Raw genomic sequence first — 16,001 nt, forward strand, 5'->3', positions numbered from 1 at the left:
AGGTAATAATTCAATCAGTAAGCATTCAGTCCGTGTTCTGGGTACCCTTAAAACAAAATACACCTTCTCATAAGAAATTTTCCTAAAAATTCATATAACAACATTATGGACTCTCAATTTCCCCGTGAGTAAGTAGGATCAATAGCAAATGCCTAGATCCAGCCCAGATAAAATACTCATCTTCCAGAGTATTTCCTCTCCAAATACCTAGCAGCATGTCTAGAAAACTGACCACGTGTGACTATCTTCTTTAGACCCTGAGTTCCTTATTAGTATAACAGTCACACCCCAAATAAAAGGATCATACAACGTACCACTACTGTTAAAGACTGACAAGAGGCAATCACTAAATAAATAGAACCACCAGTCTTAGTTTGTCATAGAATAAATATCCATCATTTTATGGAGCACTGACAAATAACCCATCAGTGTAATTAAAGCAGAATTGTATGTCCCGCTGCTTCGTACTTCATTTCACTTGATGTGGACAAATAAATTGGAAGAGTAACATATGGAGGGAGACCAAAAAATTGAATATAATATCCCTGCACTTGTATCATCAAGAGCAAGAAGAAACACATCAATAACAGTCAACATGTGTAGCCCAGACCATCTGGACACAGAGGCTTGTCTTGCCAAGAGTATTAAAATATTTTAATCTCATTGTATTCCCTTAGGAATGCAGGCTAGTGTGCACAAGCACAGGATCTGCCAAACCACCAGAATCCTGATCGTAAATGCACAGTATAGGTATGATCGTTATTTAATTGAGATACCAAGGAAGGGGTTCTCAGTTGAGAAGACAATAATCCTGTTCCTAAGTAGACAGAAGAGGAGCTCAATAATGTTACAGAGCAGGACCTCTACATTTATTGCTTTGTTAGGCTACAAATTGAATTAAGATTTTTTGTTTAAAAAAATGAAAAGTTTCCCTCTCCTCCTATGTAATATAGTTATCTCCTCCCCGTTTTAATGCCCAAAATTTCACTGATGCTTAATGAATATTGTCCTCAAACCCTTGTAGTTCCCTATGTTATGATTTTTTAAAACTGTGAAATAAAATTATTTTCCCCTGACTCTCCTGTTTTGTGCTATTTGTCCTGCTCCCATCCAACGTACAGCAAGGAGTTTGGCTGTTGGCGTCTGTCCTTATTCTCTCCATGCAGCCATGTGCTTCTCTAGGAAGCACAGAATTAGAGTGGGCCAGAAATATAAACTGGCTAGTCAGGGCAGCCAAATAAACTAAACAGATGTGCTGATGGAGCAGTTGGAAGGAACAAGGGAGGGTCAGCGGTAGGAGTTTATAGCAAAACGTTCTTGTCAGTGTGATGAGCACCAAGAGCTAGGCACATCTGAGATTACGACACTGTCCCAGCCATTTTACTGAGCCAAGAAAACACCACATAACTTGTAAACGGTATGAACAGAAAGATGAAAGCAAAACATTGTCATTGTGATCACTGATTGTCACATAGGGAAGGCCTCGGGTGTTTTGTTTTCTGATTTGCCCTTGTGGTTCTGTACTTATGGGAGTATTCTTGGTTCTTGATTCCTTTTATTCATATACAGTATCATCAGCAGGAACGCTACACTCTTCAGTCAGAATGGACAGTCAAGTCAGCTGCAATCCTGGCTGATTAAAAAAGCATTAGGTTGCTAGTGAGAGTTTGAATCAAGTGGTGATCCTGAATTTTGTTGGCACACAGATGTGGGATACGGACAGGGCTACAAGAGAGGAAGGAGCATGACTGAATGAAGAAGCGGAAAAGTCTAAAAAAATAACAGTGGCCTTTTATTTTTCAGACTGTTTTCGATATCCGTTTTATTACATCCTCAGCAGTGTGTTATATGGGATGACAGCATTTTTATGAGGAATGGGCTTTTTTGTGTGACTAGCATATTTTCCTGATGAAGAAAATACAACAATATTCTATAGTAAATGACAACACAGTAACATCAGCATTGTAAACTGCAGATGAGAATATTGTTAATAAGAGCCTGCATACTATTCCTTGATCATCTTCATAATACAACATACGGTGCTTCTATACCCATCTATAGTTAATCAGGTTCCTTTCTTTTCTTAACTGTAGGTAAAGCCACATCAGACATTAAAACAACAGAAGCTAGAAACAACAGCATGGATAGCTCTAAGTGCAACCGCCTCACCAAAAGTATGGACTCTAATCATCTGGCAGGTGATTTGGGCAGCCCACGGCTGCCCCAAGTCACATTTGGATCACAGCCATAGCTGCAGTCACACAACATTATAGTTTGTGACAAGAAGCTTTTCTTTCTTTGTTCCTTGTTTTCATAAACACCATTTGTTAACCATGCTTCTGTTTCAGGCACAAATCCTGCTAGTGACTTTCCAAAGTAGGAAGTGTTCTGAAAATGATTGCATAGAGTTAGAACTAATTCATTTTTTTCTTCTCAGGGCTCTGCACTATAATTCATTATAACATTTTATCGATTGAGTCAGCTGTGTTCATCCTTATAAGGAGCAAATTCAATAACATTCAATATTATGTTTTTATTACACCAGGCTGTACATGCTTGCTTTGAATTTTGTTGTTCTCCTTCCTTCTGAGATTTCTACCAGCAGAGAGACAAATATAACAGGGTAGGGTTACCAAATGTAGTACATATGCAGCACCTATGCATCTATGGATCCTTTCTGTATCCTATAATATATATAAATAATGACCAATTTTGAAGAAAAGATGAAACATCCCAAACCACAAATCAAAAGTAGACAACTGTTGAAATCAGAAAACAAGTATTATTTTCTTTTTTTCTCATGCCTTGAACTTCCGGTTTATGTCTGGCCAAGAAAGGAGTATGTCTAGAAACAAGAAAGGAACAGAAATCTCACAAGAAAACATGTCCTTGTAACATTTCAGGCCCAGTTCTACAGGCCCAAGACATCCAGATAATTCAGAAAGATTTGGCCAAGTCCCCACATCATGGGGTGCTTGGGCAAACAGTTGGCCAAATTCAGTCCAGCATTTCTGGTGGATTTTGAGAGCAGAAAACCTTTTGCAGCCACCATCTTCTGCAACTGAAGTGTCCACAGCCTCCCTCTTACAACATTCTAGGACTAACCAGGGAGGACGAAGGGTCCAGTTAGCTGTGGTTGTGCTGTCTGAGCCTACTGTAACTCTTTGGGGGCTATATTAGATTTTAAAGCTATTCTCCTGTGTTGTGGAAACAAAAGAGAAATAGGTTCACTACTGGTTCTCGTGCAGTAGCAGATGCTACAGTCTCTCTCTCCTGGAACGTCTGAGCCTCAGAAGCAGCAGAAAGAATCAGAAATCTGAGAAAACTGCTTCTTGCGAAATTTGAAGTTCCATTTTCAGAACTCATCAAGCTGCTCACCATAAGCATTTGTAGCTTAATCAGAACACCAGGCTTCCTGAGGTTTGCCCATGACTTTTAACAGGAATGTAAATTCAAGTTCTCCATGATTTTCTGCCAGAAATGCTTCTCCGATGTTGACATTTTTCCAAAGAGCATAGCTAATGCAGATTTTTGAGCAAGGCATCCAAAAAGGAAATAAAATCAAATGTTTTCATTGTCAGCGTTGACTCTTATTGGATTTGGAAAAATATGAAAGGATACACATTTCCTTCCCCACCACCAGTACTTTAAGAATTAGAGCCTTTTTTTAAATTTATCCTTTATTTACAATGTTTTATTAAGTACATTCTTGCAATTCACCTGCTGCTGCTCTGGAATATTTCATTCTCTTTATTTCAAACATTGCTGATATTTTTTTCTGCATCTTCAAAAAAAACGTTCAACATCTATTTTGTTTTCAAATCAGACTGGGGCAAAATGTTCAGACCCGGGTACTTAAATTAGACACTGTCACCCTGCAAGGGATAACTAGGCTAGTGGAAGCCAGGATGAGGCCTTATGCTTTTTGGCAGGCTGGAGATCTGAACCATCACTGCACCAAACCAAGGCACTCTGAAGCTACAGGGCAGGTGGTGACAGATCCCCTTAATGGCCTGGGTGGTCCCCAAAATATCACAGACTCAGTGGTGCTGGAACCCTTTTAATTGTGGGGGTGCTGAAAGCCAGCCCTCTTACCCCATCCATGACCACCCCCCTAGCTGGGGATGGGAGCAGTGACATGTTTCCAAGGGGAGCGAGACCCATACAGGGGTAAAGGGGAAAGGCTGGGGGCAGACACGGGGCCAGGAGTGGAGCCCCAGGCAAGGGGCCTGTGGTCAAGGAGCAGGGCCAGCACCCCAACAGCAGAGCCCCGAGTGTGGGGCCCCGGGCACAGGGCCAGCGGCCGGGAAGTGGACCAGCAGCCGGGACCTGAGTCAGCCAGGCGGCCAGGACCCAAGCCCTCAGCTTGGGAGTGGAGACCTGGGCATGGGGCCAGTGGCCCTGCATAAAACCTGGGTGTACTGCAGCACCCCACTTCCCCTGCACCCGTAGTTCCCACGCCTATGCATAGACTCCAACTGAAAACCTATATTTAAGTGTTTTTAGATAAGTGCCTCAGTATTCAAAGGTGCTGAGCACTTGTGGTTCTTACCACCTTACGTGGCAGGGGCAGATGCTTAGCACTGCTGAAAATCAGGGTAATATTTACGTGCCTTAGTATGGATTCCTGTTCTAAGTTTAGGCATCCACATTAGAACTGTTTAGCCATAACTATAGATAAGTGAATTTTTGCACAGAACTGTGAAGTAATTTATCCCATTAACTTGAAATCACTCATTAGTGTTGATTCAAGACACAGAGCCATACAATCAATATTGTTTCCAGTTATTGTTTCTAAAACATTTTGCTCATTCAAAACACTCTTTAAACTCTCCTTTTCCGTGATGCCTACAAAACACTTGACAACACCGAGGCTGCCGGCGTGCTGATACCACTGCTGATCATGTTAACCGATATTGTCTTATTGTTTCCTTGTACTCTCTTGCCTGTCTGTATCCATCTCTTGTCTTTATGTTCTAGCATAATAAGGTCCTGGTCAATAATCTTCTTTCATATGGAGATAGTGGAGGAGATGAGAACCTTCTTGTGGTTTCCCCTGCTACATGCATAAACACAACGAATGTCGTCAAATTGGCAACTAAATGTCCTGAAAAGGCCTCCCGGTCAACCAAGCGATAGTAATACTATTATCAAGCTGCTGGGGCTGCTGGGATATTATATGGATTGACAGCTTGGCAATAGGACAGAAACATTCTTACCTCTATCTCACTATTTTGAATGGTGGTATTATTTGGCAGTTGTTTGGAGACCTACATAAGGTGAGATGGTGAATTTCAGACTAGTTTCTCATGATATGCAACTCAATACACGACAATCAGCTGGCCTTAATGGTATATTGGTGGAAAGGCCTGGGAATGAATGGAATAGTAAAATAAACCAAATTCTTATTCCCTAGATTTAAACACTCCAGATGAGAAGTTAGACTCTGTGAAGGTCAGTACAACAACCTTTGATCCAGCTTCCTTATGGGGTGCCTGTTCCATTCATGTTGCAGTTTACCTCTCCTCTAGGGTGTCCTGATTTTATAGGGACAGTCCCGATTTTTGGGTCTTTTTCTTATATAGGCTCCTATTACCCCGCACCCCCGTCCCGATTTTTCACACTGGTCACCCTATTCTCCTCTTCCTCTTTACCAAGAAGCCTCTGAGCCCCTACACTTACCCCCTCTAAATTTGAGGGGTACACAGGATCACAGCACCACTGAACTTTGGCTAATACAAAGGCTGTGGGCCAGATGGCTATCCTGGCTCCAAGGCCTATGTATATACTGTAAACTGCCAGACAATTATAACAACTGAGCTTTTAAGGGCTCCTTCTGTTCCTAATACAGAGCACAGGCTTCCCTGTAAATGGGGGTCAGAAAAACTGGCAAAAATTTTGAATCGCCCTGGGAAATAACATGGGCTTCAATTACAAGAATAGTTTGCAACTTAAACTCATTTTGGAACCTTGACCTAGACCATGGTCCACACGTGTTCCCTCCTTCCACTAGCTGTTCTCAAACACTCGGACATATTTTGCGGTAACGTGAGTCAGCAAAATAGGATTTGTTTTCCAACCAAGAGATTCTGCCAAGTATGTTTAATGAATTAACATATGCTAGAAATTAGAATATAGTTAATTCAGGATTAAGACCCCCAATCTATTTTATGCAGTCATCATAAAAGGATGTTCTAGGGATTAGCATATTGAGGCGAGATGTGACGCAGCAGTAGTTCATTTGCTCATCCAGCTATTTATCTGGTAATGTTTATGTTTTACAATGATAAGTCTTGGTTACTATTTCTGCTCTAGAATAATTTGTCACTTATAATAACCTTTTGTGGCGATTCAAGGGGAAACATCACTGGCTTTTTCAGTGCTGGAATGGAGTTGCCAGTTAAAATTACATCATAACAATAGCAGAGATGGTTCTAACTCAAGCGCCTCCAAAAGAAGACGGGAGTCAGGATTGGAGCATGGATTCAGATCTGAATTTCAAGACTGGGCTCTATTTCTGTAAGTGCTGAATCAAATTCTCAGAGGATTGAAATCCAGATCAGCATCTGAATTTTGTGACTTGGGAACCATCTGTTGTTAGTGAAGACTGCAGTTTATGGAAAGGAATAAAGGGATCTCTTTAAAATATATTATTATTATTATTAGATAAAAAGGGTTTTGTGATGGATGCATGTACAGCCTATGCGAGACATCTCAAATGGCTTGCCCTTCATATTTAATATGAAAGTGAATTAATACATTTAAACAAAAACAAAAACAAACCTCTACCTACAAGATCTGTATATAAAATAACTTTCTTGTTTGTCTCAGTCACTCACATCTGAGAACTCTACAGTTGGTATCTTCTATTTGAAACAGCAATATGTTAAAGCACACTAGGGATCTTTTAGTGCACACCAGCAGGGTCTACATGGACCAATTTGCACACTTTAAAAATCTCACATCCTTACTACACATTGCTGCACCATGTAGATATCAAGATATCAAATATTTATCATGCCCATGTTCAAAAACCGCTTACCAAGTTACTGGTTATCTAAATTCTTAATTCAGTATTTTAAACAAACAAGAAACAGCTTAGTCATGGTGGATTTTTCACAATTAAACAAGACTTGTACTTAAAAAAAAAAGAAATTCAAGTCTGCCCCAAAAAGAGAGGAATACTTCTGGTGAGATCTGTTTTGTATCAGTGTGAGGGGTAAGGGCAGGGAGGAGGATAAAATGCTGGAGGCCTCAGGGTTCTGCCACACCCATCCCAGAAAAGGAGCAGTGGAGAGGTCCTCCAAGCAACCTAGACTGGTTGTGAGGAAGCACCCAGAGGGGCCACTGGAACAGCCAATCAGGGGGCCAGGAGGCCCATATAAAAGGAGCTGCAGAATAGAGCAGCAGTTAGGTGCTGCTTGGAGCTGGAGAAAAAATGGCCTGGTTGGAAGAGCAGCAGGTCCAAAGACAGTCCGCTGGCAGGGACCGAGGGAGTGAGAGACTTCTGGCTGCCAGCTAGGACTGAGCCAAAGACAGTTTGCTAGTAGGGACTGGGGGAGCATTGAGGGAGCTCCTGGCTGGCTGCAGAGACTGAGCAAGTACTGAGCCTGGGGAGGGCCACAGGAAGATAGTATCTCCATGGAGGAAGCCTGGAAAAAACTGCCCGAGAACCACCAAAAGGGGTCACCAGAACTGAAAGAACACAGACACACCAGACCAGAAGGGGGCGCTTGCGAGAGGTTGGTGCTGACCCCGTTACCGGCCCATATTTCAGAAATGCCCATGTGGAAAATATGCCCAGGCAATTACAACAAATGATGCCTAAATGACTCATTTGTATGTTTAATTATTGTGGCTGCATGAGCAATATTGCCAACTGGATATGCAAGTTATATGTGCGCAGTTCAGAAAAATCTATGCATAAGAACTGCAGGGGTGTGAGTGTGTGTACGTGTGTCTACAGAGATAAACAAAATAGGGTCTTGTTTTTGACAGATCTATACAAAAAAAGCCACCAGCCACACATGGTCTTTGGGTACTATTGATTGATTAAAGGAGTCCAAAAGCCTTGTGTGCATGTCAGTTTTTGGTTGCTATAGCCTCAGTTAAAAACAAAACCAGACACCAGATATCCCATCCTCTACTCCTGAGGGAATGTACTGTTCTCAAATGGAACTTTATGACTTGTCATGTGGACATCAATACTGGACAAGCACATTTGTTAGGTGACTATTACTGTGAAGTTCGTGCCAAGGTTAAAAACATATCGCTCTGATAAACCCATTTTACCAGAACTGATCGTGTTCAAGTAAAAATCCTATACACATCAAAATAATGCTCCTCTGTCCCAAGAGGAAAGAGAGAAAACACCTCTTTCTGTCTGGCTTCCATGCTCTTTAATTTTGCCCAGCATATATCTACCACTGTGATAGATGCTATATAAAAACCTAAGAGAAATGGATGAATTATTTAATTTCACAATTTGATGCTAAATTTTGTCAAGACTTACCCGGCCCACAGCTCTGGGGAATGGTGGTCTCTGATTTTCTGGAATTAATATTGGTGTTGCCACAATGGCCCTTTTTTGTCTTAGAATTCCAAGACTGCCATCTTCAATCTTAAAGATTTCCTAAAAAAGAGAAATGAGGGAAGTAATTATCCAAGACCTCCAGGACAGCATGAATTTATTATCCCCATTGCATAGATCTTAATTTCTGAATAAAAAATTCCACGTGCCAGGACCTTGCTAATACATTCTCTCAACCCTCATTAGCAGGAAGAGTATTTGTTAGTTCAAGACTCGAACCAGTTTTGTGATTAATGAAGATTATCTTTAAACTATTCAGTCTGATCTTCAGGATCATTCCATTTATGATGATGCCAATAATGATTTATGCATGCACTGTTCATCTTGCATTCCTGTAGCCTAACTCAGCCTAAGTAGAAAAACCGGCCTAGCTTGAAAGCACCCACAATGGCTCTATAAATCTTCACCTCTGACTGCGCTACCTTCCCAGCTGATGAACCTGTTAAATCTTAAAAACTAAATGAGGTCTGGCCAGCTAAGTGCTTGGGTAGGAGACCTGCAGGTAAACAAACATACTGGTGGAGTTGGTGTTGGTTAATTCTACTAGTGTCACACATCCATCCGAATCAGGTAGAATCAATCCTCAAAACCTAGTGCTAAGCAATTTCCATGTATTTCAGATGTTGGTTGGGGGATCAGTTGTGAAAGTGAAGTAGGTTTTGATAATTTATGGTCATTAAAGATCCCATGATAGTTTTGTGTGATCATAGTAGCTATATCCCTGAGGGAATCTAGGTAAATTTCAGCAGGGGTAATTACATTCTACATTTGCCCTCCCTTCTGGACCCAAACTGCGGTGTACAGGTGTTGTTATAATAACAATTGCATTATACTCCAGAGGTGGATGCATTTCAATAGTGGTTGATGCAACCACTTTGTAATTCTGCAAATGAGCTTTCTAAAAGGCACGATTTGTAGGTGTCAACAAACAACGGGCTATTCTTGCTGCTATCTTGCTAAGTACCTCCATCTAATATACAGTCTGCAGTAACTGAAAACTGTTGCCTCAATTGGTTTTAGTATCAGTTTTCAAATTTGACAATGAACAGAAAGCAGGGGAAACTCAGGCCTGCAACACTCAACTCTAATCCTGCTGAAGTCAAAGAGGAGGAAGAATGATCAAGAGAATCCGTTTTCAGCCTTCATTACTTTGAGGCCAAACCTAATAATATCATTTTCCCATCCATCCCTTGTGCCTTGCCACCTCTCTCTAGTCTTTCAATCTGCAAGACACTTGGGTCCGTGTTTTTGTTTCGTCTTTCAATTTCTCTCCCAAAAGAATTTTGCCTAATAAAAATTCATGAGAAAGTTGAAGACAAAAACATTGGAAGTGTCAAAATAAAAAAAAAGCTGAATTCTACCCAAAGGCAAATGTACAATACAGTAAGCTTTCAAAGTCACTTCTGCTGTAAATACAGGCAGGAGTTTAGGCTGCCATGTATCTGTGTGACGTGGTTGAGGAGCGTGACAAGGAATGAACATTGATATGTCTAAAATGAAAAGGTTCCTTTACTCAGCTTAGCACAAATAGAACTACAGTGATGACAACTTTGATCCATGCTGACTCCTAGTCTCACAAACCCCTCTGAGCTCATGAAGGGCTACATTATATTGAAGAAGAATCTCCCAAAATGCCTTTGCAAATGAAGAAGGCAACAGAAATTGATCCCTGCCTGTAGTATGGATCCCTGTGCGCTTGTTCAGTGGGAGGCATTTCCAGATGCACACCACTCAAAGGCATGATCAGCATTCAGCAACAGACAGGCAATATCTAGTGCCAGATTTCCATATGTACTGCTGTATCATGGTCTATTTTTGTTGCCAATACAAATCAGGACTAGCTCTACCTGGAACTCATTTCCATTAGTTCTGGAAGACTTGAGTCAGGAACAATTAAGCACCCTAGCGGGCCGGGCCAGTTTATTTACCTGCTGACGCAGCAGGTTCGGCCGATCGCGGCCCCTACTGATCGCGGTTCACCATCCCGGGCCAATGGGGGCGGTGGGAAGCTGCAGCCAGCACATCCCTTGGCCCGCGCGGCTTCCCAACGCCCCCATTGGACCAGAACGGCGAACCGCAGCCAGTGGGGGCCGCGATCGGCCGAACCTGCCGCATCAGCAGGTAAATAAACTGGCCTGGCCCGCTAAGGTGCTTATCCTGGCGAGCCACGTGCTGAACGTTGCCGACCCCTGATATATATGTATATATATATACACACACACACACACACACCCCTCTATCCCAATATAACGCGACCCAATATAACACAAATTCAGATATAACGCGGTAAAGCAGTGCTCCAGGGGGGTGGGGGGGCGGGACTGCACACTCCGGCGGATCAAAGCAAGTTCGATATAACGCAGTTTCACCTATAACGTGGTAAGATTCTTTGGCTCCCGAGGACAGCGTTATATTGGGGTAGAGGTGTGTGTGTGTGTGTGTACATATATATAGCCCTGTTACCACAATGACTTCCTTTTTTAAGTAAAAGAGGAAATTATGGTGTGTCAGATAACACTGTGCAGTAGCAGTTGGCAAATACTGATTTGTTAATGGTGATCAAACATATAAACACGGAAGCTCAGAATTTGGGAATTCCGTGTTTACTCACAGCCTGATCAAATGAAGTCACAGAAAAGATTTGCATTGACTTCAATGCATACTCAATCAGGCCTGTAGTTTGTATATGTAATCACAGTAGCTAGGTTCACCCTTTTCATTTCCTGGAGCACAGTGCAAAGATTATGAAATCATTTCAAATGGCAAAAGTTACACCTTTTAATAACATTGTAAGCTACTGTCTCAATATCACTAATATTATTACTGTATTACATTATTAGCATCTCTTAGTAGGCTGTGCCCAAAATAAAAATGCTGTCTCAGCAATAGGATTTTGTTGTAGAAACTAGAAGCAAAACCCTGCCACTGATAACTGGCGAGTAGTTACCAATTAAACAGTAGGACTCAAGCTTTCTTCATGCTGTTTGTGCAGAGTGCATTGCTAGGATTGGGCCAGGCAGCTCCAGTGATCCAATTCAACTTAATGAAGACAATGGAAAGCAGGGCCGGCTCCAGCTTTTTTGCCACCCCTAGCGGCGGAAAAAAAAAAAAAAAAGGAAAACCCGATTGAGGCCCACCAAAGACGAAGAGACTGAGTGAAGGACCCGCCGCTGAATTGCCGCCGAATTCTAAAGTGGAGCACTGGAGCAGCCGCCAAAGTGCCGCCGAATACCCAGACGTGCCACCCCAATACTGGACAGAGTGCCACTCCTTTCTATTGGCCGCCCCAGGCACCTGCTTCTTTTGCTGGTGCCTGGAGCCGGCCCTGATGGAAAGACTCCCACAATGTTAGTGCAAAGGAGTTAATCACAGGTAGCTGTTGAAAGGGTTCAACCTCAGATCTGCCATCCTATTTAAAAGGTGGCAATCTTAACTCCATTTACACTTAGCATGGAAATTGTGTTACAAAGTTTTTCCTTTATTATGTTTCCCCTTTTCAATAAACAAGGGAGTAGGAGGTGGAATTAGCATTATTTATTTTCAACTTTTTGAAATAAATATTTTGCCTAGTCACTTACAAGGATACAACTACTGTCTCCCTAGACAATGGAGAATCGGGCCGGCATCCAACTCTCACTTGACTATCTGACTCACCACAAGCTTTGCACCAGTCCTTTCACTTTTACTGAGTGCCATTTTTAGATACAATACCAGTAATTTAATTTAATTTCCTAGTCACATTAAGCAAGCATCAAGCATGGAGTAGGTTCATTTTTCTAACATTTAGGCATGTGATAAAAAAAAAAGAAAAGAAAAGAAAAAAGACTAATCCAAATAACTGCAATGACCTCAAGTTGACAGAGGTCAAGTCTACCTAATGTAGGATGTTACACAGGTTCAGACTTTTAGTCCCCTTGAGAATTCTCAACTCAGCTTTTTTTCCCCCCAACCTGTGGTAAGGGTCCCTTTGAGGACTTAATACCGCTTGAAAATTTGAATAAATAGCCTAGCACTTTCCAGTAACAGGCACCATTACTCTTGGCAGAGAAAACTTCATTAGAACTTGTCAGGGGAATAAGTTAGATGGCTGAACACTCATCAATTTGTCACAATCAGGGTTGGAAATACCACTGGAGTGGCAATCTGTAACCCATTACTGGTGACCAGGAAAGCAGTTGCGTTTCTTGTCATTTAGTTGTTTTTTATAAATTAGGTTTGATGGTGTAAAGCTGGGTCAATAGCAGGTTCCATTACAAAAAAAAAAATAAACAAAGTTAATTTTCTTTTTACGGCAAGCAACCTGCCCCCCTCCCGAAAATTACAATTTAATATGGCATTCTGTTGTGTAACATGGCTGTGTGATGTAAAAGAGCAGCTGGAGGTGGCTGCATATTAGTGTTGGGAGATATAGTCTCTCTTTATCCCTTATCTACTGTATTTCAACGAGGGTGTTTGATTTATTTAATGTGTCCTAAGTGCTGCTAGTACAGATTATTATAATCATCATCACCTCCTGATGGTTACCATCAACAGTATTGATAGTAAATTTTCAAAATGTTTGCCAAAGCATCAAAACACTGGCATTTATTATTAATACTCTGGAAAGACCCAACAGTGTTCATGAGCTCTTCAGAAGTGAGTTAAAGAACAGCTGTTTAAATAAATCATTAGATCAATTAATAAAATTAAGAATTTGAGAGGCCAGTGATACAAAGACACCTGCTCATAAATAGTCTCTCTCTTCATTCCCTGTAAATCCCACCATACAAATTGTATTGCATATTTTAAAAGCATAAATCTAACTAGAATTCAGTATATTAGGGAGAATCATCTATCTTTGAATATACAGGCTTCAAGGTTTCTGAAGTATGCACAATGGGGCAGCATCTGGAAATTGTTAGGGGAAAAGTGGATTTTATTGCCTGAGTGATTTTACTATTATAAGTGTTACAAACATAGACAGATCTTCAGCTTGTGCAAGTTGATCGATTCATTGACTTCTCACCAATGCATGACATCTCTGACTGCAGATTTACTAATTGTTTATTTAATGAGCAGCTATCCTTATTTTTTTATGGGGTATTGGATTTTTTAGCCTTCTTGAAGGGTAACAAATATGTTTTCTTTTACATTATTACAGTTCCATATTTTAGTACCCTTGTAAATAATAATTATTTTATAAATGCATTAAAAATAGCAAAAAGTACAGCTTCATATTTTAATTGTATATATGAATACCCAAGACTATTCCAGAGAAAACCATTTCATTTCTGCATTGTAGAATTATTTGCTCTATTATTATCTTGGACTTATCCATTGTGAGGTATGATGTAAAAAAATCCTCTGTCTACATTCAAGTATAACTTTAATTTATCTGAAGGCTCACCTTATTCTATGTCAGCAAAAAGTATTTTTAAGTCAAAGCTGATAATGACTGAATGCCATTAACTTTCTCTTTCCGCACTCATTAACCACGGGAGTTACTTATTCTGGGACTAATCCAGAAATGACAAAGAAATGTTACTTTAAATGAACATTCTAGTTTTTTCCCCATCATTATTTACTGTAGTGGGTGTATTTTCATTTGAACCATATTGAATCACCCCCTAGCAAGAATGCTCACATTGGCTGCACATTGCTCATTAAATATAATGAGGTACCCCTTCATAGATAAACAACTGATTAGGCTCTGGCTGACTGCACATGTCAGATAACATTGCAAAATATGGGCTTTGGGAAAACTACTGTTTTGACCTTATGTCTCAAGTTTCACCTGGACACATTACTAACTCACATTACTCATCACTATGAAAAAAAAAATCTCCACTGGTGTGAAGCAGACAAAAACAAGTTGCTTTTATAGCAGAAGGCCAGAGCTCACCTCAATATAGTGTATTGATCTGATATCCTGGATAATTCAGTGCCACTAAGGATGCCCCAAAACCTTGAGATCCTCAGTGAGTTCAACTATATTGTAAATAAACAGAGTCATTTTCTTTATACTCACTGCCCTAATGCAATTTGCGCAATAAAGTATAACAATGCACAGATCATGAAGGTACTCGGCCTAATATAATGGAGATTTTTCTCCAGCACAGTTTCTCTTTACCATGGTATCAAAAGATTGTGGGGGTTTCTCAAACTGAAGTGTCTGGATCTGTAAGTAGCCCTAGAAAACGTGCACATAGTGATTTCTTTGCCCACTTTCTTGTCATCAGTTTGACTAAACTTTTTGCCTGCAACCCCAAAATTACCAATAAAGGATTATTTCTTCTCCATTGAACTCCCTCCATGATGATGAAAAGGTGACACTGAATGCATTTTAGGAGAACTCTCCTCTTGTGCCATCTTCTAAATCAATGTTTCTCAACCTTTTTGATACCAGGAACTGGCTTGTAGCCTTTCTAAACAGTATCAGGGACATCTCAGGTACCAGTTGTTGAGAAACACTGTTTTAAATTACTCAGTTATCTTTTTTTTGTCTTTATATTTTCAGTTACCTATTTCAACAGAGCTGAACAGAAAATGTAAATGTGTCTTTTAGAACCATCTGCTTTTCTAAGTTTCTGCAACTATTTTTCAGACCTGTGTGTAGATTTCCCTAGGTTTGCCCAAGTCACTTCTGGTATGAAGGCAGTGTCATAGTTTGGGAGATTTATTAAATCCGATCTTTAATAGTTGTATTGATGAGTAAGATTTTAAAATTATGTCATGTCTGAAATCTGAAAGTGCTGATATAAGTGAGTAAATATATTCTACTCCCAGGTGCCTATAATCTCAAAGGAAAATGCCAGAGGCTAAATCGGAGACACTAGGAAGTGTAGGGAGGAGAGGGCTCATTGACTTCCTATTTCTTTTTTCAGAGTAGAAGCCGTGTTAGTCTGTATCCTCAAAAAGAACAGGAGTACTTGTGGCACCTTAGAGACTAATCTGCCATCTACAGCCTCAGAAACAACCCTGACATCATAATCAAAAAGGCTGACAAAGGAGGTGCTGTCGTCATCATGAATAAATTGGAATATGACCAAGAGGCTGCTAGACAGCTCTCTAACACCACATTCTACAGGCTGTTACCCTCTGATCCCACTGAGGATTACCTAAAGAAACTACACCATCTGCTAAAAAAACTCCCTGACAAAGCACAGGAACAAATCTGTACGGACACATGCCTAGAACCCCGACCAGGGGTATTCTATTTGCTACCCAAGATAAATTTGTTAGTCTCTAAGGTGCCACAAGTACTCCTGTTCTTATTTCTTTTTTGTGCATTTTGAAATAATGATGGTGGTTTTGAGCCAGCAGTTTGTGTTTTAGTTTTTGTAATATTCGTAAGAGGCACTGATTTCAATGGAGTAGCTAGAAGGGCTGTCCCCCCCCCCCCAATACCCAGCCCCCTTTCAGTCTGTTTGAT

The 16,001-nt window shown here is 40.7% G+C and overlaps 1 protein-coding gene across 1 annotated transcript in view; it reads right to left on the bottom strand.

Moving 5' to 3' along the window:
- CDH13 (cadherin 13) overlaps positions 1-16,001 on the bottom strand; it is a 766,947-nt gene that overhangs the window by 457,106 nt on the left and 293,840 nt on the right. Inside the window, exon 4 of the mRNA XM_034788956.1 lies at positions 8,513-8,632. Coding sequence (XP_034644847.1) covers positions 8,513-8,632 — 120 coding nt within the window. The remainder of the gene's footprint in view (positions 1-8,512; positions 8,633-16,001) is intronic.

This window comes from Trachemys scripta, chromosome 13 (assembly GCF_013100865.1).
Source record: "Trachemys scripta elegans isolate TJP31775 chromosome 13, CAS_Tse_1.0, whole genome shotgun sequence".
Classification (NCBI taxonomy): Eukaryota; Metazoa; Chordata; order Testudines; family Emydidae; genus Trachemys; species Trachemys scripta.